This window comes from Vidua macroura, chromosome 8, assembly GCF_024509145.1.
Source record: "Vidua macroura isolate BioBank_ID:100142 chromosome 8, ASM2450914v1, whole genome shotgun sequence".
In the NCBI taxonomy this organism is placed as follows: Eukaryota; Metazoa; Chordata; class Aves; order Passeriformes; family Viduidae; genus Vidua; species Vidua macroura.
Window position 1 is genome coordinate 6,035,303 of NC_071578.1, and position 27,905 is coordinate 6,063,207.

The 27,905-nt window shown below is 40.5% G+C and overlaps 1 protein-coding gene across 2 annotated transcripts in view; it reads left to right on the forward strand.

Moving 5' to 3' along the window:
* Positions 1 to 357: 357 nt before the first annotated feature.
* CACUL1 (CDK2 associated cullin domain 1) overlaps positions 358 to 27,905 on the forward strand; it is a 43,290-nt gene continuing 15,742 nt past the window's right edge. The window contains exons 1-5 of one of the 2 annotated variants that reach the window (XM_053983794.1): positions 358 to 725; positions 6,818 to 6,944; positions 10,790 to 10,892; positions 19,677 to 19,772; positions 24,187 to 24,289. In XM_053983794.1, the coding sequence (XP_053839769.1) occupies positions 464 to 725; positions 6,818 to 6,944; positions 10,790 to 10,892; positions 19,677 to 19,772; positions 24,187 to 24,289 (691 nt within the window). In that variant the 5' untranslated portion in view covers positions 358 to 463. The remainder of the gene's footprint in view (positions 726 to 6,817; positions 6,945 to 10,789; positions 10,893 to 19,676; positions 19,773 to 24,186; positions 24,290 to 27,905) is intronic. The other variant, XM_053983795.1, reaches the window with a different exon arrangement.

Sequence of the window (27,905 nt, forward strand, 5' to 3'; positions counted from 1 at the left end):
ACAAGTGACGAGTGACGAGTGACATCGCGACCGCGGTCCGTCCCTTCTGCCGAGAGCGGGCCCTTCCCGGCCGCCGCGCTCCCGCCAGGGGGCGCTGTGGGCACGGGCCCCGCTCTCCGCGCGGGCCCTGCCGGAGCCTCCCCGCTCCCGAGAGAACTTCCCTGGCATCGGGGAACCGGGAAGAGCGAACCCCGGGCGCGGCCGGGGACGGACCCCGCGCCGGCCGCGCCTCTTTCCGCGCCCCGCCAGTCGCTCCGCCCCGCAGGACTACATCCCCCAGCATGCCCCGCGGCGGTGCCGCCCGGCGCGGCTGCCGCGTTCCGCCGGGCGCGACGTGTCGCGCGGCGCGGCCGGAGCTGGGCTGGGGCCCGGGCCGAGCCCCGCCGAGCCCCGCCGGGCCTGAGGCGGCGGCGATGGGCGGCGGGCGCTGATCCCGCCCCGCTCCCGCAGCCAGGCGCCCGCCATGGAGGAGGAGAGCATGGAGGAGGAAGGCGGCGGCGAGGCCATGATGGACGACCAGAACCACAACAACTGGGGCGCGGGCGGTTACGGGCGGCACCTGCTCGGCGAGCGGCTGCTGCCGCCGGCCGGGCCGCCGCGCCCCGCGGGGCCCGAGCACAACGGCGCGGGGCTGCGGGGCTGCGAGCCGGGGGCTGCCGCCGGCAGGGTGGGGGCGGCCGGGGCCATCGCCGCCATCAACATCAGCGCCTCGACCTCCAAGTTCCGTGAGTGACCCGGGCCCGGGCGCGGGGGGGCCTCGCCTGCTGCGCTGAACCCGCTGCCCCCTCCCTGCCCGGCTCTTTCCTTCCCCGACCTGGTCTCGCCTCGAGAGGCTTCTCGAAGCGAAGTCAAGCGGGTTAAGGCGCCTTGGAAGGCGAAAATAACCTTTCCTCGCCCAGCGCCCCAACTTCTGCTTTGCTGTCACGGTAGATGTGGCTCTGGGAGAGCCAGCGTGGGCAGGGCTCTCGGCCGGCTCTGAAGCCCTTTAGCTCCGACCGTACTTTCCTATAGACTTTGTCTCTCCGCCTGGAAAACCTAGAAGCCTGTTTGGGATTGCTGGTGGCAGCTGTGGGCAGAGTCCCTGGAAAGGTGCTGTCCCAGAAGGGATGAGCATCTGCAAAGGGCTGATGAGAACGACAGGGGGTTCATTTTCCCAAGTTAGCCCCAAAAATAGAATCGTAACATCAGAGAATGGTTTGGATTGCAAGGGACTTTAAAGACCATATTGTTCCAAGCCCCCTGCTTGAGCAGGGACACCTTCCTCTAGACCAGGTTGTTCAGAGCTCCATCCATCCTGGCCTTGGGGGTTCCAAAATGGCTTTTGTATGTAGCCTCTAACAAAAATGGCATTTTTTCCCTATTTTTTTCTGAGTTAAGATCGAGGGAATGGAAGATTTTTTGCTGTAATTTTCAGTTCTACTTTTTTTCCAAAAGTCAGCTTTCTGGGCAAAATATACCTTTTTTTTCTCATAGACCATTGGAAAACTTGGATTTGATAGTTAAAAGCATTCCTGGAAGTGCAACTGTGTGATTGCCATGATAAAATGTTGATGGGAAATGCACTTTTTGTGTCCTCCCTGCTTTCCCCAGTGCTCTCTGACCTGTCCATGTCCAGAGGTGATCAAAAGCTCAAAGTTCAGGCTTCTGGATTTCTGCTTCTCGGGTGAGCCTGGCTTTTGTGGCACATGGCCAAGGCTGTTTGCTTTGAAGTTAAGACTCCCAGGCTCTGTGAGTTTCCTGGTACTTTGCCTGCCTTGCTTGTCAGGTCTCCAGGTACCTTGGGGTGGCTTCTGAACCCTGGAGACAGTTGAAATGAGATGTCGTTCGACCTTGCTAAACTAGGCTCTTGAAGTCCTACTCCAGACATTCAGAATCTTAGTTTTTCCTTCTGTTTCAGAATGAAAATGGTTTTCAAGCTGGATCTCCAGCAAGTGGGAAGGTGACTTTCCAGCTAATCCACAGTTTATGTCTGAGAGGGAGAAGCAGCAGCAGAGCATGATTTTGCTTAGGGTGTGGTTTTGGAGTTCTTGTTTTCACTTCTCTAGCACTGGTATCCCAACACAATATTTTACTGATGTTTTTGTTGTTGTTGTTATTTTCCTGCAAAACAGAAAATTCTCTAAGTGAAGTTCATTAGAACTTTCCCACACCTTTGTGTTGTGGATAGCTGTGGTGGTACATGTAAGTGAACAGAACAAGTCCAGTGAAGCAGTGTTGACTGACAACCTAAAGGAGCTGAGTTGGGCTCCTGCCTGTTCTTATCCTGGCTCTGACAAAGGATCACCTTTAATTTTCACCCACAGAAAAAGGGAGAAAGGTCTCTTTGGATAGAAATGTTCCCTAGGAGGGAATCAGTGTGTGCTGGATCCCTCCTGCCTGCTCTGTCCCAGTAATGGCAGAACATGTGTGGAGAAGTTTGCCAGTCCTAAGCTTGCTGGAAAAGTTGTCTGTTCTCTGCTGCATAAGGCAGTTCTGCAGTTGGATGAGCAATAACTCCTGCCTTGCTTCATGATGCAGAGGCTGTCCTGGACAGAGTATCCTTCCTTTCTTTCAAAGAGGCTAAATCCAGTTCTCCTTCCTTGAGATTTTGGTAGGACTGAGAGCTAAAATTAGAATAATGCATAGTTCATTTAATAGTTTTTCATTAATAGCTTTTCTTCTACTTAAAGAAACTTAAGAAAAACTTCTATTTTGTAGTAAACTTAAAACTAAATATTTACAGTTGATCAGCTTCAGTCATAGCTGTGGATTTATAAAGCAGTAGTGTTGTGAAAAGTATTTTTCAAAGTTCATGAGGGAGAAAAGAAGTCAAAGAACTTTTAGTACTTTAAGAAGAACTCTTCCATAATAGTAATTGCAGCATAACCTGATTGAGGTGAGCAATGAAGAGTTCCCATTTTGTTTCTTTTCTCCATTTCAAGAAAGGATGGTTATAAATGTTGTTGATGCCAGTGCCATTTGGGACAGGCACATGTGGCTGTGTGCATTGGCATATCCACTAAATCTGCTGCCTTCCCTCTTGCATCACATTGCCCAGTGCAGTGTGTGTGCACTGCTGTGTGGGCAAATGGTCTGATGAAGAAAAAGGTACTTTTACTAACCAGCCTTAATTCAGGCTGAGAAACAGGTCATAAAAATAGAATAGAATTGGAAGCAACCACTGGGCAAACTCATAAACTTGCTAATGTATGCTGGGGTGTGTCAGGCAGGAGGGCAGAGCAAAATCTGTTGTGAAAAGATGCACGTGGGGGCTCAGAAACAGGAAAGCACAGGGCCATGGTCTGTAGATGACTCTTGGACAACTCCCTGAAGAGTTTGTACACTTTAGCAAAATATTGAGGTTTGTAGGGTGCACTGCTAATTGAGCAGTAAAGTTTCATGTATCTCACTTGGTGAGATGAAATACAGCTTCTGAAAGATGCTTAGTTGCTTTCTTTTGTGTTTATAGCCAGAATAAATGACAGATAATTGTCAGACTGCTCTCTGCGTACTTGGCAGTAGGTTGGATCAGCCATCCTGCTCTGCCTCTTGTATTTTAGCTACAGATTTGAAAAAGTGAGTGTGTGTTGTGTGTAAGGTTTTATTACCAGTTTAAGGGGGGATATATACCTTCTCTTGATGTGTTTTTTTTTTTTTTTAAGTGGATTTTGCCGTTCTTTTCATTGAAGTTGATACCAAAGAATTTGGTAGGTTGAAGCAGACTGTGTTTCCATTATGACTATAATACTGATATATTTAGGTTATGATAGCTCATGCATATTCTTTTTTACTAAAATGGTTTCACTGCTGCATTTCTCTTAAAGCTTTCCTTTTGAACTTTTTTTGTATGGAAAAGCAGCAGTTGTTGCTCAGGATTTACTTGTGAAGTCTTTAATAATTTTCTGGAAAATGCTGAATTCTCTGGAAAATACTGACTTCTTTCGATTCTATTGGACAGATTTCTCTCCCAGCCCCACCTCCCCAGCCTTGCTGGAGTTGGATAAAATCCAGCATTCTAGCATGCTTTCTTACAAAATATCAGTGTCACTTCCCAGAAACCAACTAATTTGCAGTTTGGGAGTGGAAACTGTTGGGCAAATCCTTTTAAATCTTGAACACCTAATGTAGGGATAAACACTTAAGCGTGACATCCTAAAAAGAGAGAAAAATAAAAAATTAAAGGGCAACCTATCTTTCCTTGCTAAGGATGTGTGTGATTCCTTCCTTGCTGGTCTCGACCGTGTTCTTGCACAGTTTGTAGTTGGAGGGTCTTCAGGCCACCCTTCACTTCTGTGTGCAAGAGCTGCCAGGAGAAAAAGGGCATTACTAACTTCTCATAATTATTCAAATTTTAAAGTACTTTGTTTTCTGGATTAGAAGAATAAAAATAGTGATTGTTCAGTTTGTAGTCTTGGATTTTTAGCTATGTAAATATTGTGGTTGGCTTAGTTTCAGAACTGAAGTGTGGAAATCAAATTACTTAGTACTTGTAAGATACTTTTGAATGAGAATGAAGCTTTTCTGGAGTGTTACTGTGAATTTATCAGTAAATTTTCTATGTAGACTTCTCTGTGCAAGTCTCACGGGGCTTTTTGTAAAAGCATTTTGTCCTTTACCTGTGCAGCATGTCTAATGGGCAGACCTTCCTGTCTGCTGCTGCTTTCTTTTTCCATATTATAAAAAAAAATTTAAAAAATTAACATCTCAACAGCCTGTTAAAATTATTTTGCAGTGTTCCCAAATCTTACTTGACTATTTTCTTCCAAATTAATAGGGCTCATTTAATATGTTAAACCAGATGTGGGCGTGATTATACATTGAAATCTTAAAAGCAAGACTTGGTCTAATGTTTATGCTGACTTCAGCTTAATATTTTCTGTGGAACAGAGTGGTGCTGTGGAAGCCCATCTTTTTTGGGGTAGCAGAGTAAAAAACAAAAGCTCAGGTTCTGCTGCTGTGAGTGTAAGCAGGAATAGTAAAGGTGCTGTGTGGGGCTGCTGCTGAGGACATCTGCCTGGAGTGTGGGCTCTGTAAGGGATGAGAACTCTGAGAAGGTGTTGCAAGGCAAGGAACAGGGGCTGAGTTTACTGCCAGGGAGGTGCTCTGCTGTTGCTGACTGCATGGGTGCTTTTACACGGGGGAGCTGACTTGTTGGACTTGTTAACTGAAATCCTGGTGGTTGTGTAGCCACTCCTGTGACCCTGACTCGCGCGTTAACAAACAGTGATGTCCTTTCAGATTGCAGCCTGGGCTCATGGGGCAGTGTCCTGCAGCGCTTGGTAGTGGGGACCTGGTCACTGCTCAGACACTTTTAGGTTAACTGGATCTGATTCTGTAACAGCTGTGAAGCAAGAGGGCACCAGTGGCTGCAGCTGGATGAAGAGGACTCAGGGGTGCTGCACTAACATCCTTCTCTAAGCAAAGTTTCTGGCTGAAATACCCTAACACAACACACAAAGAAATCTGTAATACTTGCTCGTACAGATAGAGTTCCAACACTCCATGTCTCACACCTCTCTCTATTCCATGTTCTCTGTACAATCTTTTATTTTCCTCATGATACTCATAACTGTTTTGCCAATTTCCTTACAATTGTTCTTTATAATGCTGCCAAAAGTGACTCACTAGCCCAGCTCCTTTCAACTCCTTTGAAAATACCTTTCAAAAGTACTGCTTTTCAAACCCATCAGTGAATCTACATTTAAGTGTATATTTAAAATTCATTGGTAACCAAAATATTTCTTTCCAGTGTTGTATCTAAAATGGTCTATGTGAGGTGAGAAGTATCTTTATTCTCTGTTCCATTTAGGCCAGACCCACAGGTGGAGTTCAAATGAAGAAATTATTCTAGATGTCCAAGGCTGGATCGTTTTGACCCTTTTTTGTTTTGATAGATTTGATTCGATTTCATTGCTTGAATTCAAATCATAGTTTCGACTGAGGTTCTGTTGGTTGCTGAGGGCTTTTTTGAGTGGGTGCTGTGAAGCTGTGGTGGTGTGACAAGGCAGCGAGGAAGTGCTGTGAGTAAGGCCCTGAAGGGAAGGTGTAAACTGTTGGAACTGAGCCACGAGTGGTTGGTTCAGAAATCCTCTCTGAAAAGAGAGAGATCCATACCCTTCTGTGGCTGTGAAGGTGCTCTGAGTCACTGGTGCAAGAGGGTTCAGTTGGGAAGCTCAGGAGGAAGGTCAGGGAGCAGTGGGGAACGTTAATTTAAACACTTCCTATTCTTCCCTGTGGTGATCTTTATCTACAAAAGGAGTGTAATTGTCCCTGCTAGAGGGGAACTGTAAAGCAGATTCAGAAAAGTTGCCTGGAAGCCTAACTGCAGTTGAAGGCAGAGGGAATTGCATCATCTTTTGCACCAAGGAAGCTGCTGGTCCCACCTGAGACTTGTGAAATTAATACATCTGCTGGGAAGGAATATTCAAAAACCTACCAGTCTTGGCCAGAGCTTGTTCTCCTCAATGTGAAGATGCCATGTTAATAATTGATTCTGAACTGCCACAAAGTTACATAATTTATTTGTCTGAACTAATCTTTTTATGAATTTTTATTCTTATATTTTCATGTTAGAACTCCCAGGTCTTTGCTTTTCCATGTTACTTAGGCCCCAGGGAAATACCAAAGCACTGATTTGGCAGGTGCTCTGATTTTATTTTTTGTAAATACAAAGGTACAAATTCAAGGCTTTAGTTTTAGATGAGGTTATTTTGGTGGAAGTGAGCTGTTCCCAGGTTTTTTGGCCTTGTTATTGGTGTGATCTGAAATCGCAAAATGTTCACTTGTTTCTAATCTTCTAGGTGAAGTTACTAAATCTATTCTTGTCTTTTTCTTGCAGTAATGAATGTTATAACAATTGAAGACTATAAGAGCACATATTGGCCAAAGTTGGACAGTGCCATAGATCAGCTTTTAACTCAGAGTCCTGGTGACTACATCCCTATCTCCTATGAACAAATATACAGGTAAGGAAATACTTTAAATGCTACCTAACTTATTTTATCTTTAAAAGCAAATGTTTATTTGATTTTGCTGTCTATGCAAATGTCATATTTTGTACCTTTGAGGAGACAAATGGGAAAGTTATAGGAAATACAGTAGTGTTTAAATGGTTAGAGTGTGAATAATAGATACATATTTTGACATACCATGTTAACAAGAATAAATGCTAAAAAATTAAAATGCCTAACATTAATATTAAAATAAGCACCATCACAGTTGCTTAGTGTAATGTCCTAGGAAATGTATTAAAGTCTCAACATCCTGTTCTCCAAAGAAACTGGCATGGTAAGCAGTTGACTTAATGTATCAAAATGCTTCTTTATGATAGCTAATAGGAACCAATTTGGTGTGGCTCATGTGCAGAAGGAAAGAGAAGCACCTCGTGCCAAGGTCCTTTGATGTAAATTGTCATTTGTGTGTTTTGCCTCAGGTGTTTTGGTGTGTTCTCCCCTTGCCAAGTTCCAGGCAGTTTGAGAAGGACACTCCTTTGGATCTCCATTCTTGTCTGGAGAAGGCTTGGGCTGTAGCTGTCTTGGAGCTGCAGTTTGGTTTGAAAGGGATCTAATCACACACCTGAACTGCCCTTCAGGCTAAACTAGTGCTCAGTACTGGGGGTGGTGTGGGGTTTGCTTCCCCATCACACTGCTGCCCCAAACCAGAATGCTAAATGCTGTAGAGACCTCACAGTTTCTTAAGAGATGAACTAAATTGGAGATGTTTGTTCTGTAGGTGGCAGGTATTCAGGGTGTTGGTGAACAGGATAGAAAGTGGGTGACTGCTGCTGGATTTACTGCCCCAGATGCTGTTAAAACCCCTGGCCCTTGCACAACTGTGGCACTGCTGTCTTAGTTTTCTTCACCAGTGTTGATCTCTGTGCAATAATGCTGCCAGCTCCGGTCACTGATGGCTGCTTTTGAAGACTTTCAGCTCTGTTATCTCATGCCCATTTGCTCTTAGCTGCTTTGTCTCTGCAGTTTAAAATTTTGGATTAGGAAAGCAGATAAAAGAAAGGCAGGTGTTCAGTTTTGCCCCTTAGTTCCCATTGAAAACTTCAAGAAACTTCCTCTTTCCTCTCCAAACTTTTGGAACTGCTTTTAACAGGACTCAAAGATCAGTCATCATGTATATAAATAATTGAGATGGTTGTTTGAATTAAGGGAGTCAACTTTAGTGTAAGTAATCAGAATCCTTTCCCACCTTGAAATCCCCAATGTGCAAACAGTCTGCAGTAAGACATCTCTCAAAAGTGGTCTCTGATAATGAGTAGGTGTGCAAAGTTAATGGTTTAATTATACCTGGTTATGGTTTGCAGATAACTGGACTTCATCCTTGTCATCTTTCTACTCCTATAAAATTTTATTTACTGAAGGAATACTGGGTTTTGAGTTTCTCCTGGAAAAGCCCTGTACATCTGGGGCACTTGGTGCAGGACTGTCATGATGCATGGATATCTGTTGCATATATTTTACTATTACCAAAGCTAAAGATTTTCCATAGTTTAGTGTTACTGGTAGAGCTGGTATGTCTCTGGTTTTCCTTTAAAAATTATGTCTGGGATTATAATTACTCTGCCACAGCCGCTTCCAACCAGGAGATTGATTTTGGGTTTTTTAAAATATTTTCAGACTGTTCCTTTGATTGACAGTCTAGACAAGATAGATTGGCAAGGGAAAGCTAATTGATTTTTTTTTTAATTGAATTTAATAAGGATGTTTGCTTGGAGTATTTTTGAGAGTCTGTAGCAGACTTGGAGTTTAGATCTTCTCTGCTTCTAAGCCAGTTCTTTAGTCTGAAAAATTGATTGTTTCTTGAAGTGGTTCAAACAGCTACATATATATATATTTTTTTTTTTCTTTACAGTGAAACTGACATGAAAATACAGTAGTATTCTTGGTCATCTTTGTGCTGACTAAAGGAATCAAGTTTTCCATAATGCAAACTCAAAATATATTATTAGATACTCAAATATTTGGGTATTTGCTATATTTGACATAGTCAACGATAGCTGTAGGTGTTTACTCCCCAGCAGTGAGAGCTGGGAGATAACTTCCAAGGTGTGATACAGATATTTACCATGGACCAGTTTATCTGTAACATATCAAAGTGTTATTAGTGTCTGTTTTCAACTGTGAGTCCAAAGCCTGTCTGTGCATAGTCACTTCCAGTTATAAAAGGGTTGGATAAATTGGCAGAGAGGTGTGAAGGAAGGTTTGAGGCGAGGAAAACATGAGCAGCTAAGTTGTACTTCTGGCAGTCTCCACTGCCTCCCAGGTGCAGTGAAGTTTTCTGTTCCTCAGGACAACTTGGAGAGCTTGGATATTCATCCACTGCTTACCCTCTTAATGTCCTTTTTGGGATTTCCTATTCCTAAGGTGTTTGGTTATGTTAAAGAACTAACAAGAACTACCTTCTTTTGGGTAATATCAGAGCAAGGATGATTCACAGAATTAGCCCACAGTCAGGAACTGAAAACAGGATCTCAAAATGGAGAAGGAACCTCTAAGTAGAAGTGTTCAAGTAAAATGTAAACACACCCTGTGTGTACATGGGAAGACTGGTGGTTGACTACAGAACATGTTGCAGAAATAGAGGCAGCAATAGTGTGTGTAACACTAAGGACAAGTGTACTTTAAATATCAGTTTAGTTGCTTACAGATAAAGCAGTCAACTTGTGGAAGTGGCTGTGTACTGGTTAGCTGTGGAGCAAACAAATGTGTGGCCATTTGCTGTGGTTACCCAGCTGGCTGATTTTGTAAGAGATCACAAAAATCAGTTTCACTTTTCTTATCAGTGTTTCTCTCTTTGATCCATACCAAACTGATGCTTTTGCTCTTAGCAAAGAGCATTGTACCAAAATATATTTTGCAGTTGCTTGTTTCAATGTAGGATCTGCTATTGGTAGACTTGATATGAAAGAAAAAGAATGACTTTGACTGAATATATATAAATAATATCAAACTCTTGGGTTTGGCAGCTAAATTTTGAAATGCTGACTGAGGAGTAAAAGCTGCTTGGTACAGATGAAGGTTGGTGTTAGTCCTGACAGTGATGACTACTCTCCAGTAATATCTTGCTGAAAGTAATAAATGTATTTGTTTTACAACTGCTGTAAATATGCCTTCAATGAATAGCCTTGTTTTGCAGTATTGCAATATGAAAGCAATAAAAGTGTTCTTAAGATTCAAAGGTGGCACAGACATAACACAGCAAAGCCACAGAATGCAGAATTAGTTTTATTGCCCTTTTTCTGCATCTTTCTTTGTTATGAAAATGTAAAATTTTCTTACAATTTAAGTAACAAAGAATGGACAAGCATGTTTGGGTCTGTAGTTGTAGAACTCTTGTCATTTCTTTTTAACACTACCATGGTTTTGATGCTACTTCTATGATACTTGTCAGCATTCCCCTTCTTTTAGTAAGGGTTTTGCCCTAGAATATTCATAAAATTGTTAAACCTGCTTATTTTAATGGAGACTTCATTCACAAAAGAGAGACAAAAGCCAGAAGTAGGAATGTGCTGTTGACAGAACTGTCCTGGCTGTTTTGAAGTGCACTGTAAGAGAACTCATTGTAAGTTAAAATGAAGTTGGGGAGGGGGAATGGGATGGACGCCCTGGAGCCTCCAGGGGAGCCTTAAGAGCCTGCTGGAGCTCATTCCAAGCTTAGAACTGTATTTAAAAGTTCAACAATCATTCAATTAACTCTGTAATCCTCTAAATTGAAACTTGAACAAAATGTTTTGAAGTCTGTTACCCTTCATTGCAAACTGTTGTAAGTTCATTGTTTGTTCCTATATTTGTTTCTGCAGTTGTGTGTATAAGTGTGTATGCCAGCAGCATTCGGAACAGATGTATAGTGACCTAATAAAAAAGATAACTAACCACTTAGAGAGAGTCTCAAAGGAGCTGCAGGTAAGAAGCTGCACAATCTAATTCTCTCTTTCCTGGGATCTGTGATTATATCAGAGCAGTATGTAGGTGGCCCATGGAGGGGATTGCTATTATGACTGATTTATATTAACTTACAAAATTGTCAACTTCTTCACTCACTAATGGGCTGTCAGACAGAAAACCAACTACTAGATCCAAGGTATGGCACTGCCAGACCTTGGAGATCTCAACCATGTGGAGAGCAATGGGTAAACCTAAATGTATGATACAGAATGAAAGAATGGAGAATGGGAAATCTTAAGTATAATCTGGGATGTAAATACCTCAGTCAAAGTGATCTGAGCACATGAGATAAATGTCTGCCATTCCTGTGTAAAATGTCTATAAACTGTTTATGGTTCTTACGCACCACAAGCAGCACAAAAGGGAAAATCTAAAGGAAACAAACTAAGTGAATTAAATATAGATTGTGAAGTATAAGTTAAGAATTATTGCATATGGAGTTCCATTACAGCTTATTCTGCATTTTTCTTGCCTATCTGTAGATGTCAGTGGTTTACAGCAGTGCTAATATATACAGTTTGTATATCCCTATCCTTCTCTGCATCTTACTTGTGCATTCATGGTTGTTTTCATGTGTGTACCTGGTTGAACATTCCTTTTAGACTAGAATCTTCAGATATGGACTTGAAATTGTCATTGTTGTGGCAGCAACACTGCTTGATTTTTTTTTTTCCCTGAAACTTTTTCACTTCCATAACTGATGTTTGACTTCTGTACTTATTTGCAGTGCGTGAAAACACATGCAAAGAAACCCTAAACTACAGCAGCTTCTTCAGTGTTTCTAACACATTGATAACTAATTTAGGTCAGCCCAAAACAGTCTTAATGCTTTAACTGCATCAGATATTTCTGGCTAAACGTGCATTCCCAAAATATATAGCACGGTGATCTCTCTGATGTCCTTTTTGTTGTGCTGTTTTCCTCTTGTGCCTTTCCTTATAAAGATATTTAATAGGCATGATATTTGCTAGGTTCTTTCTTTTTTTTTTCTTTTATGTTCTCTTTTATTCCTCATGGAGTGACAGCCTCAGTGTCCTGCAAAAATTGCTTGAAGTTGGTGAACATAGTATTTAAAATAAAGCCTTCCCTTGGTTCTGCTGAGGTGGTGCAGCCTGTACATTTTTTCTTCTGTTTGTGAGAACTATGAATCATTTCAGCTATACAGGTTTGGCCAGTTCTTCTGATATATCCCATGGTAATACACAGCTTTAGTTTGATTTGAATTTGGGAATACCCCAAATTCTTTACTTGCTAATCCTTGACTCTTTTCTCTTAAGTCCCAAAACTGAGGCAGCTGATTTTAAAGTTTGTTTTAGCACATATGAGCCTAAATACTTCTGCCTAAAAATAAGGCTGCCTTCTGAATATCAGCTTCTTGAAAGAATAATTGAGACAACTGTTTAATGCAATCTTAGCCTTGCAAAAGCTTCCTTATGTAGGTTAGACACACCTGTAATATAACACGATACCATCCTTGAGTCTGACGTGTGAGCATGACTTGGCTTTTGGATGACAAATGGATCTGTTTGAGCTGCTGGCGGTAAAACTCTCTTGTGCCTCAAAAAATTATTCTATAAAGAAGCTGTTTTAGCTGTGGGTTGTGAAATTTACTCCTAAGAAATTACTCTGCTACAATATGTTTTATTATCCTGATACTTCTTCGATCTTACTGTATTTTGGTGACATTCAGTCACTCAGGATTTGTGTTGAAAATGCAGTTCTAAATCTTTACCCTAGCAATAGGGTAACAATAGCAAATAGCAAATTACTTTGTAAATGTTGCTTGGAAGTTCCTGGTTCCCACAGGCAAACAATGAAAAAACCTATATATGTGAATCCTTTTAATGCACAGTTTGTGGTGTTTTGCTTTTTGACATAATCTCATACACCTGCCAACAACATTTAAAAGTTTTGTTTATTTGGCAAGCTTTGACTTGATGCAAGTTGTTGGTTTTTAATGTTCAGAGATGCAAAAGTAGTCCAGTAGAAGCAGGGATGCTGGTGTGTTTAAGAAAACAGATGGTTATAGAAACTGAAACGGCAGACAAATGGAATGTCTTTATCTGGACAAGGCAGCACTTTCTTTGCATTGCAGTGTAACAGTTAAATGGTAAGCGGGCTACAGAATGTCTGCATGTAACCAACATGCCAGAGCAAGCTGTCTCCTACAGGAACCACTCATCAACAGCCAAACCAGTAAAACCTAGATACCAAACAGTAAAAGTGGGAGCACCTCAGGGGACTGGTCAGACTTGCTCTTGCATGGATTTAGTCTTAATGGAGTTTGGTTTCTCTCTTTGGGGCATTCACTGCAGAAACTCCCTATATATATTTATTCCCCCCTCCCTGTATGTGTAGCCCTGTGCTTGCCTGAGCAGCTGGAGAGTGAGCAGAGTGATGGACACTCATGTCCTGAGCTGGGTGTCCCAGGCACTGTGCTGGGACACTCAGAACGAACCCTTGTTGTCCTGTGTGACTTCTGCTTTTCCAGACTGCAGGACAGCTTGTGTGGTGTTGGTGTTTGTTGTCCTGTGTGTTCCTGAGAGTTTGTTTCGCAGCTTTTCAGCTCGAGAGTTACTGTCAGTGGTGGCAGAGGCCACAGGAAAATGTGGCTGGGCTGGTGTATTTCTGCATGTTGGGCATTGGGTGAAAAGCAGTGAGCAGTGCTTGCTGAGAAATGGTACATTTAGATGAGATGAATTGTTTGTCATCAGACTGATTTGGAGCCTCCTGTATGCCAAGCCATTTCCAGCTCCTTCATTACTGCATCAGTCAGTTAATGATCCCTCTTCACCCTGCTATGGAGAGACTCACAGCAAGGATTGCTTTCCTTTTCTGCAGCTGATGTCTGACCAGCTTCTCTGAATTAGTTAAGACAGAGTTTTACCATGTGGACTTCCACTAATTGAGAATTCAGTCTCCCTAATTCCTGAGCTGATTGGAATTTTGGATTTTGTCAGCTTAAAAAAATAACGTGTCGCTGTAGAAAACACAAATTAACTTGTTTCCTGTTGTCTTGAGGTCTGTGAAGCCTGTAGCATGCAGATGATTTTTCTAAGATGCTTTATTTGGAAACATTTCACTGGTAATGGACATGGTTCATTATGTTGTGGTTTAAAATAATGTCAGCTGTTTTTGTGGGTAATTGCTGACTCATTCAGATGTATGAGGTAGGGTGGATACACAAACATATGCTTTCAAATTAAATACATCTCTTTAAAGTGAGTAAAACTGTATTTGCATTAGGCACTAGTGTTTCTGGCTTAATTTATTCTTATGCACTCCAATAAAGTAATTTAAAATCAAGCACTTTACCATTAGCACTTCAGCAAAAGATACTGGAAAGTACTCAAAGCATTGACAATCAAAATGCTCTGTGGCTTTGAGCCTGCTTGTTACAAATGTAGCTTTCTTGTGCAGGTGCAGTGCAATATTTTCCTTTTAGTTAGAATAAACTCAGTGCTTCCTTTTTGAAATGACTGAGGGTTGAAAACCATTTATTTGTCATGTTGCACCTTTTATTTGTCTAGAGGAGAGATAAAAAGGAATCTGTTGTTTTCTGTTTGTGGTGGGTTTTTTTAATGACGATGAATTCTATTTTTTTATAATGAACATGTCTGCACTGGAGTCACTGGTGTTAGTAGATGATTTGCATGTCTGCTGTTAAGCCCCTAGGACCTGCAGGTTTATAGTCTTTGTTGTGCAATGCCAGAAAGGTTTCCTGCCTGATATTAATCGTTACAACTTCTCAGCCTTTTGTCTTAGCTCTCAAACCAGTCAGTGCAGTGTATGAAAGTATTGTCCCACTTGCTGTTCCTTGGGAGAATGTGTATGGGAGTCAGGTGTCCTGAATGAGGGCTTTAAGGTGCTCAAAAAAGCCCTGGTGAAGGTATCAGCAAAAGCAGCTTTAATATTAAAGTGAATTCATTGCTGTGAGTTTCACTGAACTGAATCAGATCATATGGATGATTTGAACTCAAATGGTAGAAACCAGAAGTGTTACAAATGTTTGAATCTCTGTGCGTGGACACCAAAAAGATGCCTTTTGACTTGAAGTAGTAGAGGTGATCATATTGCCAGAATTGCCATTAAAAATGACACAACCATCAGCAAGTGAAGCTGAGAGGAGCTTTTTTGCCCACAGCTTTTTGGAAAGGCTTGTAGTCCTGCAGCTCTTTTTAGTGGCTTCTCACACTGCACTAGGGCTGCAGACCTTGATGCAGTTATAAAAAGATACAAGTAAGTACAGCAGAAGTTAATATGTATTTAATAGATAGAAAAACTTCTGAAGATTTCTTACTGCTACACGGTTTTGATGGTCTTCAGATACAATATCTTTTTGTTCTACTAGCATGTAGAATGGAAATGGAGCATGGCCCACACCTGCTAACCTGCTGTAAGAGAGTTACATGAGAATGTCATGAGGCTTTGAACAGGTTTGAGTGCAGGCTTGACTAGAAAGACACATTCTTTGAGTCAGTTGTGCTTTGATTTGATGTCTGTTTTTTGTAAAATGTTTTAATAATACCAATGTCTAGTGAGGCAGACCTGGGCATCACATACATTGCAAGGCAAGGTAAACAAATTACATTTTCTTGAGAAAGAACAAAGAGTGGTTTAGAAGATTCAGACCACTTACATGAATAACAGGTTAATTTGTGTAGTCATAGCCATTCTCCCTTTTCACTTGGCAGGCGTGGGAGGGATGCTGCAGCATATGTACTGGCATTTTGGCAGGGAGCATATTCCCAGGAAAATGGAGCTGCCCATTCACCATAGGAATGTAAGCTCTACTACACATACTGCTGGTTGTGCCAGACAACTCTTCATAAACAGTGTTGTCTCTGTTTCTTTCTTGTGAGCTGTTTCTCAGTTGTTTTGAGCCAGCAGCTGCCTTCTGATTTCATCTGTTCAGTTTAAGAATGATATTGAGACTGGTTTTCAAGCTCAAAAAACCAGTATGTTTTTCAGATGCATAGTTTCTTGCCTGCAAGTGCATTGAAATGCCTAGATATTAGATTTCAAATAAGGACAGGGTAATTTAGTACACAGGATCTCCAGCTGCTTGTTTTGTTTGACTGTGTCTTGTATGTAATCCTTTCCCAAAAGTGTTTTTTTATTACTTCTCATTTCTGTTGGTGCTGAGATGTCCACTGTGGTGTGTAAGGAGATGAAATTGTGTCTTTAACATCAGCTTTTAAACAGCAGCCATAGTATTTTATTCCAAGAAGCAATTGACTCACAACCAAGCTGAAGATGTTAAGCAAATGCAACTGCATCAGAGTTTGAGAAATCCATCCAAACATTCAATGCTCCTGTGAACAGACACACAATACAATTGTTGCTGGAAAACTGTTCTTAACCCTACAAGTGGTAGATAAGAGCAAATGTAGGAGAGGATTTAAACTGTCTGCCTGTATTGAGTGTTTTAAAAAAACCCCAAACAATCCAAAAAACCCAATAAACTTACCAAAAAACATCCCCAAACCCCTGAATTGACAGTTTGATAGGATTCAGGATGAGGAGTGAGGGAATGAGGGATTCTCTTCTTTCCTGGAAAACCTTAAGCTAGGAGCATATATTTTGTATTTTTGAATGCCTTCTATAACACATCCCTCAGGTAAGAAAGGAGTGGGTTTAAACACTTAATAGTTGCTGGGGAGCTGTAAGAAGTAAATATCATGCTTAATTCTGCCCCATCCCTTGTAATTTGAACTGCTGAATGTATGTATTCTCTTTTTTCTGCACTAGGACCAGGAGTAAAAAGTGTCAGCCAAAGCAGGTTTTTGTTTTTTTTTTTTCTTGTAATAGCTATATCTGAATAAGTATAGACTTAAATGCAAGTTGTGCTGTAATGATGGCCACTTAATATAGAAATCTTAGCAACTTCTATTTACTCATGAATTTGTTGCCATGTGCTGCTTTTTAGTTTACACAGTTCAAAGAGTTTATATAAAACTATTCCGACTCCAGTTACTGTCCTATGAATGTGAATGTAGAGATGTGGAGAAAGAACCTGTGCTGAAGCAAATAATTGATTTCAGTCTGGCAGTTTGGAGCAGCTGTACAGTAACACTGTGATGAACAGAAAACAGATGGTTCTGTTTTCCCCACACAGATTACAGTAATTCATAGATGAGCTGTGAAAATACTATTATTGATTTCTCTTTGGCTTGGGTATTTTGGTAGTTTACAAATCAAGCTTTAGATGAGCAGAGTTTGATTGTCAAGCTTGCTTTTTTTTGTTGTTGTTGTCCATCGCTGTTACTGTCTTGGCTGTTGAGGCTTGAAATGAAACACTGTCAGGAGAATAAAATTGAAAAGTGACATTTCATGCTGATAAAGCAGACAACACCATAATTTCTGTATTGCAGAGGTTAAAACCAAGGCCTGATACTTGCCTGACACCAGTGGGGCACTTCCTCTGAAGCCATCAGAACCTCTCTTGGCTTTTTTTGTCTTTATCCAGAGCAGTTGTTTTCCACTTGATTGCAAGGCAAAGTGGTGGTTGACAGCTCCCAGGTATCCTTCCATTAGAGGGCTCCTGAGGTCATTCTCAGCTGTTGTACCCTCATAAACAGCCTCCCTTACTGTGACATGGTCTTTGGGAGCTGAGCTAGCAGAATTCTCATCTGCAGAGAGGAAAAAAGATATCTGTGCTTATATCCCCCATCAAAAGTGTGGCAGACTGGCTGCACACATTGCCTGGGATTAAATCTCCACTGCCCAGACAGCTTCTGACTGTTTTTTTTTCTTGTTGGCTTTATTGTTGTTTTGTTTTTTTAATGAAAATGGCAGTCTATCAGTGGGAGAAGAGTGGTGCCCTGTGTCAGGGCTATGTTCTCCTTTTGTCTGACATGTTCTTTCACATAGAATTTTCCTTTTTCTTTAATCTTAGAAGCTGTATACAAATCAGAGGGTATAGCCATATTTAAAGTTGAGGTTGAAAAGGAGTGAAGCAGGAATACATACTGCTTAGAATGCAGATTTCATTGCATGTTATTTGCAACAAATTGTATATGTAGCTGTATATGAAAGGGAGTCCTTGGAGCTAATAGCCACTTTTATACGTTGTTGGCATTTTGAACTAAAATTGTTTGGCCACCCCTGAGAACTGCATTTGCAATGAGATTAAAACCTTATAATCAAAATGAGGAATAACCATATATAGCCTTTGGCAACTACATAGGGAATAACACTCTTTCTTCCTTTGCCAGTTTTGCTTTCCTTTCTGAACTGTCTGCTCTGTATTGGTGTTTGCTGTGAAAATTATCCACGTGTTCATTAAGCATATTAAGAAGGGAGGCAAAAGAAGCTATTTTAAGGGGAAAAAAGTCATAAATTTAGAATATTTAATAGAGCAAAATATCAACATAAAATTTAACTTTTCTCTTAGGCCTGCTGGTGAATGTCCATACAAAGGCTGAAAAATGTTTGTGAAGATAGCTTTAAATTCTGATGGGGGGTCGAGGTGCAACTAAGACTTGATTGTTTCTCACGCCACAGAGAATTCTTTGGCTTTAGGAAAATCTTTGAACTTGTTTTCTTGCAAGGTCCCAGTTATTGATGTATTCTTCATCTTCTTTTGGCTTGGTGCTGTCAGAGGGGAAAACAGTTCAGGGGAAGAGAAGTTTTGCTTCCCATTGGCAGGCAACACTTTGCCCTTTCTATAAGTGTATCTATATATGTGAGCAGTGAGAACTCAGGTAGCCACCCAGCCCCTCTGGAAAGACCAAAGCAGGGCTTGGGCCAGAGGTAGGGCAGTGTAAGGGGGAGGATTGGGGTGGAGAAGTGGATAGTGGAGGAAGACATTGCTGTAGCTCCACTTCCAGCTGTGGGTATCTAAGTGCACTTCTGAATGCTCCAGTGCAGCTCCCCTGTAGGCCTCCAAATGGGTATTGTAACAGAAACAGTGCTTAGTGCTTCCCATTCTTCTGGTTCTCTTCTCAATTTAACTTCACCTGCTGCTGAACTGATCTTTTAAGCTTCCTTATCCCCTTCTTTGGGAAATAGGGTATTGTAGCCAGAAAATAGCACATTCAGGTTTTGTGTAGCCAAGTTTAGGCTGGGGCTCCAGGGGGATGCTGTGTGCTGGAGCACGGCTGGATTTCCACAGGCCTAACCTGGGGCGTGAGACCTGAGTGCAGAGTTCTCTCTGAAGATGTTGCTGCTTTGTGAAGCTGAACCCCCTGAACACTTGCCTTGCCTGAGGTGACCCAGCAGTAATGTGGAAAGGTTTTCTGTGGAGGGCAGTGTTCCCTGGAGCTGGAGGATGTGCCACTCACCAGCTCAGCTGCAAAGCAGCAGCTTAATGCCACCCTGCTCTGGTGGAGGCAAAGCTCAGGGGGGGTGGGAGCACACACAGCAGCACTTGTGCAAATTTGGTTATGGATTCTAGGCATGACAGCTGGTGCTTTCAAAACAAACCTCTGGTCTTTCAGAAGTGTTTTTATTTGCATATGCCAAATGTCAGCTTGTTACAGGCTCACTGTAGTTCTTATTGAATGGACCTTGTGCTGGGCACTGATGTATAGTCCTAGGAAAACCTAGTTACTGAAGGGAGATTGGTTTTGCTGGAGGGAGTTAGAGCAGAAACTCTGGAATGATGTGTGGCTTGCTTTGTGTGAACCTAGTGTATCAAATCCTTTGTAGTTGTTTGAGTTTGCTATGAAAGCATAGCCCATGCTGTTCCAGATCTTTCTCTTGTTCAAATTACAACCTGACTTTTACGGTTTCTTGCAGGCCAGCCCTCCAGATCTCTATATTGAAAGATTTAACGTAGCTCTTGGACAGTATATGGGAGCATTGCAGAGCATTGTGCCTCTTTTCATATATATGGTAAGTTTTAGAAAATTCTTTTCAAATAAATATGTCCATACACAAGATGCTGACTGAAAGTGAAAAGAATAAAATGCAGCTATAATGATTTCTGACATGTAAAACTAATGATTCGTGCCTAGTTTTGGTGCCTGCCTAACAATGCTGATCAAATTGTATGGGGAGAGGAAGGGGAAGCCATGCTTTTTAAATGCAGAGTTTTGCAGTTGGTTTCTGCCCTAATACTTCTTTCCTGGGAGTGGGGAGAATGGTTTTGATTTTAAAGGGAAAAAAAGCCATCTCAGATAGTTAATTATTGATATATTTTTGTATAGAGATAATTTACTGACTTGTTAAATTTTGGCCTCTTAGTTTGGTCAGGTTGTGGAGATGATTTAAGTTTTGCTTTCAAATAGTACAGATTCAGAAAATACAGAAAGAAATGTGGCTTGGAAATGTCTTCATCATTTGATAAAGCAGTTCAGAGTGTTTGATGGATGAAGCCAAAATAATGCTCATAGCACTGTCAGTTGTACTTGGAGTGGTTCAGAAACCAATAATTTGCATCCTTTTTGTCAAAGTACCTAAACTCCTATTGCCTTTTTTTTGTGGTAATGAATAACTTAAGCTTGAAATTTGTCCTTCTCCCAGAAACTGTCCTTGTTTTGGCATCACTTAGAAGTGGGAAAAAAAAAGGATTAAGTAAGCCTCAAACTCTTCAAAGTTTTTCTCATTGGTAGTTTCACAGAGTTTGAGAAGTAGTAGCCTTTAGGAGGCTCTCCTGTGTCTCAGTGAATTTAGGTAACTTGCTGCAGTATTTTGGCATTGTGTTACCATACAGATTTGTTGCATTAAAAGAGGAATTTGCCTTTCTTGAACTTGGTGTCTTCTAATCTGCCCTTTTATCTGGTTCTGTTACCTGTTAGTTCCTCTTGCTGCCAAAAGCAATGCTGACTTGGCTCACCTGTACAGCTGCTTTATAGGGCTAATGGCAAATTCGCTGTCATACTTTATCACTGAAATAATTTTAGTGTTGTGCATGATGTGGGAAATATGTCTAGAGAAGTCAGGGTGCCAGATGTGTTTCTTAGTTTTTTCTGTGTGCATTTGGAAGTACTTTTATGTACAGGTACTCTTACAATTGTAGTGTCTAACCAAGTTTTCTCATACAGCAACAACAGTTTCCTCTCTTTGGTCCAAAAGTACAATTGAAAAGCAACTGCAAGAGGTGAAAGCCTAATTAAAGTCTAAATTACAGCTTTGCAGCTACTTTAATAGATACTTTTCAAAGCATTTTGAAGTGGACCAAGTTGTTAAACTCTGCCTTTATGTCAGAGGTGAGGAGAGGCTTTCTCTTTCTGTGATTGCTTTAATCAGGGGTTTCCAAGGCTGTTGAGTTGCTCTTGAGGACTTTGTTCTGAAAGGGTAATTATATTGCTGCTTAGGAAAACTTTTAATATGCATTTAAGTATTTTTAAAATCTATGAAGGTGAGGAAAAACTAAAGCTTTTATATAGAATTGGAATATGGCATAAAACTTAGTCCTGTGTGTCTTAAAAGCAGCAGCAGCCCTTTTCTTTCCTGGTATGTACCAAAGCAGTAAAGGTGATTTCTTACCTTGTGTGGTGACCAAGGGGTGTTTCCAAGCTTATCAGGGAGGGTGGCTGAGAGGACTGACCTTGCAACTGAGGGAGTTTCCTTTTACTTCTTTTGCTGGAACCACTTTGTTTTTTCACGTGGTGATGGATTTTTTCAGTCTTAGGCTGCTGCAGCAGATTTGTCAGAAAAGCATGGAGGCCAAAAGACTGAGATTCTGTGGGTTTAGGCTCCTTCAGAAGTTCAGGGATGTAACTGAAGGTAAAGCAAATGAAACTGGAAGTTAGCTTCATACACAGTGCTTTGTTCCTTGCAGAAAACTGTTTTGCAGATTTAAGTGGGATTATTCTAGGTGCTTACAGATTGTACATATCACATTGTGCTACATACATGAATGAAAAAATATTTCCACTTGAATAAAAAAAAAAATTTAGATGATATATTTTTCTTATAGAATATCAATTTTTCATTTTACTTTGAGATATAGCTGAAAATCTGTTATTTTACCATGTTATATGAGCCTAACATTTGTGAGCACTGTGGTTTTGGGATAGTTAAATTTTTTTCATTGCCTCCAAAATATTGTAATCCCTACTGAGTAGTATTGCATTTTGTTGCTTATCAGCTAGAGGGCATTTTGTGTGTCTGTATACTCAAATATATGTGAGTGTGATGTGATAAGCACACCTATATACTGTGTTTTCTTCTTTCAAATACTTATTGATCTCCTCTTAATATTAACTGAGTTTTATCTTGTAAGGTTTGCCAGATTGCTTTATCATAAGGTGTTTTGTAGAATTAATGTTTGTATCATACCTGACTTTCTCAATTACTCATATCTGCTTACCTTTTATGTGTCAGTTAGACCTTTATGTAACTTGAGACATTTTTCAAGAAATACTGGCACAGTGTATAACTTGTCACTGGTAGTGACAAGTTATACAGAAAATATTCCTGATTTACGCCTAACAAGAACAGGGGAGGTGACAGCACTTCTGCTCTCTCCTTTCAGCACTGAGGATTGGAAATGAAGTACTTCAGTTAGATGCTTTTTCACTGTCTATTTAAGCTCACACAAGTGGAACATCTTTTTTTGAAAGATGTTTCCAAGTAAGCAAATGTGAAGAGTATTTTACATTTCTTCTGTGTTTGTACTTTCTTGTAACTGCTGGGTTGTGGGGTTTTTTTGTTGCTTTTCTAGTAATGAAATTGCTAGAATTAAAAGTTTAGGCTTTCCAGCCCCTGAGTAAAACAAAGCATCATAATTTGCACATCTTGTGCAAACTGGTTTAGGAAAATGCTCTGGTGAAAGGCTGTAGTGTGGTGTGTAGCTTAACATTTCCTTGAAGTGTATCTTTAGTTGCTGTGGGTTTCTGTTTCACCATTGACCAAAGCCATTACCAATAAGTGAGTCTGTTTCTAATTAGGATGTTCTGTCTGCAGTGGCTTTCCTTCAATCTCTGTTCACAGGCCCAGGTGAGGGGAAACAACTGAGTCCTAGTCCTTGATAAAACTTCTACAGGCAGGATAAATTCAGGGTATTAGAGGGAACCACCAGTAGCAACTTTTGTAAATTTAATAAAAAAACTTTTTAAGGCTGCTGTCAACAAACTTAAACTACAGTGGGGACATGTATTCAGCCCTCAGATTTTTGTTCTACCAGGCAGTCTTTATTAAAGGTAAATAACTGCTGGTAAATGTTCTCTCAAAAGTTTAAGGGGTTTCTGTCTGGACAGATTGTTACGGTGTGTTTGTAGTTTTGGTAATGGCCAAGAGAATGGGTTTCACACAAAAACATGAAGATTGCTCTGTGTTCTGAAAGTTTGTTCTGGGTTTGTTAAATGCTTTAGTGAATAGGAGAAAAACTTGATTTAAAAGCATGGAAAAAAATCTTTCTCCCTTAAGATATCCCTTCTTCTAGTAAATCTCTCAGATCAGTGTTCCCGTGGATTATTTTTGAGTTGATTTTCTGTTAGATTATCTGTTTTACACCATTTGTCCAAATCAGTTAATTGAGCTGTTCAACTTCCAAGTTAACTTTTTAATGGTAGCAGATTAATCTTGAAGCAATTTTTTCCCTCAAGCTTTTAAAACACCTCTATGAATAAGACACACACAAGAAAGCTTGCTATTAATTGCAGGAAATGGAGCATTGATACCAAATAGTACATTATTTGGGGTATTGGGGCCCTCGAGGAACTCATTAATAGAATTATCTTTGAATTTCCTTCAAAGAGATGAATTCTTCATTAATGCTGAATTGGTCAAAGTAATGGAATCCTAAAAATTTGAATGTAGTTCACTTTAGTGTAGATTTATATGTATCAGTTATTTCCACAACAGTTTCATTCTGAGTAGCTATCCTCTGAGATTGTCAATGAACCCAGAAGTGGATAATTGTGCTGATGTTTTATTATTGTAACCCATCTATTTTAATGGTTTAATCACTTTTAATCATTGGAAAAAATATTTTCTTTCATTGCAAGCATGATGTCCAGCTGCATTTTGGTATTAAGAGAATTTACAAAATTTCTTAAAGTTCTAAAATTAAGTGTTTTTATACAAGCTCTACAGTCTGGATCAATATGGAGGTATAGCTGTAGATAGAGAAAACAAAATAAATGTGTATGGCTGCATGTAAGTAGGTTTGTCACCCATGTTTTTTTGTTGTACAGGAATGTTCTATTTAGTTTAAATGCAGTCACTAAGGAAACACTTTATAGGTGAAATATTCTACAACTTTAATATTCTGAACTGTTTTTATTCAGGGAGAAAAAATAAGTTTACTTTATTTGTTATTATGAGAAACAAACTTGAAAACTTCTGTCTTATTTTCCAGAATAAATTTTACATAGAAACCAAGTTAAACAGAGACTTAAAAGATGACCTTATAAAGCTGTTTACGGAACATGTTGCAGAAAAGCACATTTACAACCTAATGCGTAAGTAAAGCTGTTGAATTTTTCTTATAATGGAAGCCCGGAGAGCTACAGTGCTTTCAGATACTGTGGAGATCCAGAGCAAATAGGGATAAAATGCCAAATATTAGTGAACTTCAATACAAATTCCTTTGAGGTATGAGGAAATGTGACACACTGCAGCTTATTTTTTTCAGGAATCCGACTTTGTATGAAGTAATGTTTTGCTTGAGATCTGGGAGAACCAATATTTATTTTCCCTTGTGATGTGTGATTATGGCAGAATGAATGTTTTCTTGTTGTGTTGTTTATGCTGCTACTTTTCAACTTCATTATCAAAATACTGACAGCTGTCATTAAGAAGGTGGTGTGGTCAAAGAACTGTGCTGCCTCTGGGGTTATTGTCATGATGTGCTCGAGTTCTGCTGTGGGTGGTGAGCTGCAGAATGCTGCCAGCAGTTTCTCTCTTAGGTTAATGGGTTAATGCAAATACAGTGTGCTGCAAGTGACAGCCACAGGAACACTGAAGGGGAAGTGTGACTCCTGTGGTGAGCCACAGTGTTTGTGTGAAACCTGCCACCCCTGGGAGGCTTTGTGTGAGCACAGGGACCTGCTGCTGGCCTGCTTGGCCCCTCAACAGGGCAGCTAGCAAAGCACTGGAGGAGTAGGAGTGGAGTTTACTGCTCCTCCTGTCCTTGCTTGGGTAGCAATGCCCTGCTCTTTCCAGGCAAGGGCTGGGGGAAAGCAGCTTTGATGTTGTTTCAGGCTCACTGAGAGGTGGCTTCCTGGGTGAGGAGTGGGTGAACAGGGCGGCTACAAGGTCAGGGAGCCTGGCACCTACAGGGATGGGAGATTACCAGCTCTGATGAAGTCTTGTTCTTGCCATCTGGAAAAGTGTCACTAGGAGCAGATCACCTTAAAAATAGCAGAACAGTGAGAAATGCTCAGCCATGGGCCTGATGTTTTATTTTGTGCTAAGGAGAATTACTGGTATGAAACCTGGTAAGATGATTGCTGCAACAAGATTATGGAAAATTTGGCTGATAATTGCCTTAAAATGTTGGCATTTTTCAGGCAAAGAACTTTTTTTCCAGTGGCAAAGCAAAGGTGTAACAGTGGATAAACCTCTGACAAAGGTGATGTCAGATGTGTTGTTGCTAAGTAATTAACTTTCTGCAGTGATAACAGCAGAATCAAATAGAAATTGCAGATGAACTGTTGAAAGGAAAAGACCCATGGTGTTGTGTGTGTAATCAGAAATACTTTTCCCCAGCTCTGTTAATTGCAGTAGTAAAATGAAAAAATAAAAGAAAAATAAATATAAGCTGTCTGTGTTGCTGTATATGAAGTCTTTTTTTTAATGAGCAAGAGGTTCATTTCCTTGGGTTCATTGCAGTCTGACCATCAGTTTATTAAAGCTAAGTTATTTGGGTTTTATCTCCCTCCTTAGTAAGATGATAAATACTGACAGGCATGAACTCCTAGCTGTGATCTGGTTTAATTAAATCTTGGATAAGAGGATATATGAATTGAGTTAAAGTATGCCTATATAAAATTTTAAATTTGCTAACAGTTTCTTGGGAAATAATTGAAGGTACATTGCACATGATATAGCACTGCAGATGTGCTGAAAAACTTCTAGTATTGTATTTTTTTCTGCCTTTCTCAGCTTTTTTTCCTAGCTTCCTGAAATTCAAACCAAAATAGATGAGTAGCACCTTCCTTTTTGGAAATGTAAGGGCTCTGTGAAAATAGAATGCAAGTCAGTGTTTGTTACTTACTTTGCTTCCCAATGTCAGTGTGTGGTGCTCTTTGCTGATATTTGATACAGATTTGGTTCAGCAAAAAAAAGTTTCTCTATTGTGAGGGGAAAAAAGTACAGATATGAATGGGGATACTTTGGAAATTGAAGTAAAGGAAATTGTGATTGGTATGGAGAAATGGAATCCTGAGGCTGTTTTTGAAAGAAATGCTGTAACTGCCAGTTCAGTGAGAGGAAGCATGCCTTCCCTCTGGTTGAAAATAAAATCAAATTACAAAATTGGTTTAATCCATTTGTGATCTAGACTTGGAGGGTCAGAGTAAGATCTGCTCTCTCTCCTGAAATTTGTTGCTATGTTTGTACAAAATGGGTTTTGTTTATAGTACCTTGTCATTCTCTCAGAGCCTGAAATCTGGCATTTCTCTTTGAAGCTGTGTTCGGGAAGGACTGTAAGTACATTTCAGGTTCATTTGATTTTTGAAAAAATTCCTGCTCCACTTCAGAAGGAGAGGGGGAGAAGCCAGAGAAGCAGTGCAGCCCTGATCTATTCCTTGATGTTTGATCTTGCTCAGACTCCCCCAGGCTGAGTCCCCTCGTTCCTGTTCTGGCTGCTGGGAGGCAGGAAGGTGCAAGATCAGTGCCTGTTTCTGTGCTGGGAGCACTTCTCCGAGCACTTGGTTGCAAAAATTTGAGTGATCAAGGTGTCAATTCATTGCTACAGTGGAAATACTGCCTAAGTGAACATTACTTTGGCAAATTTTTCCTGTACCGATTTGGTTCCATTTGGGGTTTGATAGATGATTTTTTTTAAGCACTTGACTATCTGGAGCACTTCTCATTAGTTAAAGTAAATACATAATAAAAACCCACAATACACAGATCATGAACACAGCTGTTTGTGAAACACTTTTACACTCACACATTTATCAAGTCAGTGCTCTTCAAATTAAAGTGGGTGCATTTAAACTAAGTGAATATAACCTGATTATTTTCTTTACAAAGCCAAAGCTGGCTCTTGTTGATAAGACTGTTGTATTCAATGGCTTGGGAGAAGTTGCTGTGTGCAGAACTGCTTAACTGAATGTAACAAGCAAAGATACAGCATCTTATTTACAGGCAGCTTCAGAAATGAGTGTGGGAACGGGAGAAGGTGCAGATAATATCCCCATGTCACTAGGGAAAGGGGTGGTGAAGAATGTAATTTTTGTTCTTGCTACAGTCCTGCATGAGGTGACTTGTAAGCAGAAAAACTCAGAAATAGGTTTATTTTCTCCTTATACAGCCACTGTCTCCCCTGATAGTCCTGCAGTGTAATGTCCATGCCCTGGAAACATCCTGCCTGTTTATTCTTGTCTAGAAAAATGGCAATTACTGTGTGAAAGTGAATAAGCAGCTCCTGAAACTCTCTACTTCCAGTACTCGCAGTAGGTAAAATTCAATGGAAGAGTATTTGCAAGTAACTGCCACTCTTCTCCTTTTGGATATTGGCAGCTTAGTGCCCAAACCAAGCTTGCTTTTAAATCTAACAAAAGAGGAAAAGCCATTAAGAGCATAGTGTTGTGTCTCCTTGGTGGAGGGATCACTTGGGTTTAAATTACAAGAGTTTGCAAGTATTCCTGTTCTCTTCCTGAAAACTGAAGGAAGGAAGGTGAATGCTAGACTGTAATCCTGCTCTGGGAGGTCGATGATGTTCCCATACTATAGAAAGGCAACAGAAAGTTAAGCTGGTCATAGAGGTAAAAGAGGTTTTAGAGGACACTCTTCCTCTCCTTCCTTCTAATTCTTTGCTGTAGTACTTCAGCCATTTATATCTGGGTGTGTAGGGCTGTTTCTTGCCTTACACGTTCCTGTTTTGAGTTCAAGAAGTGTTTTTTACTC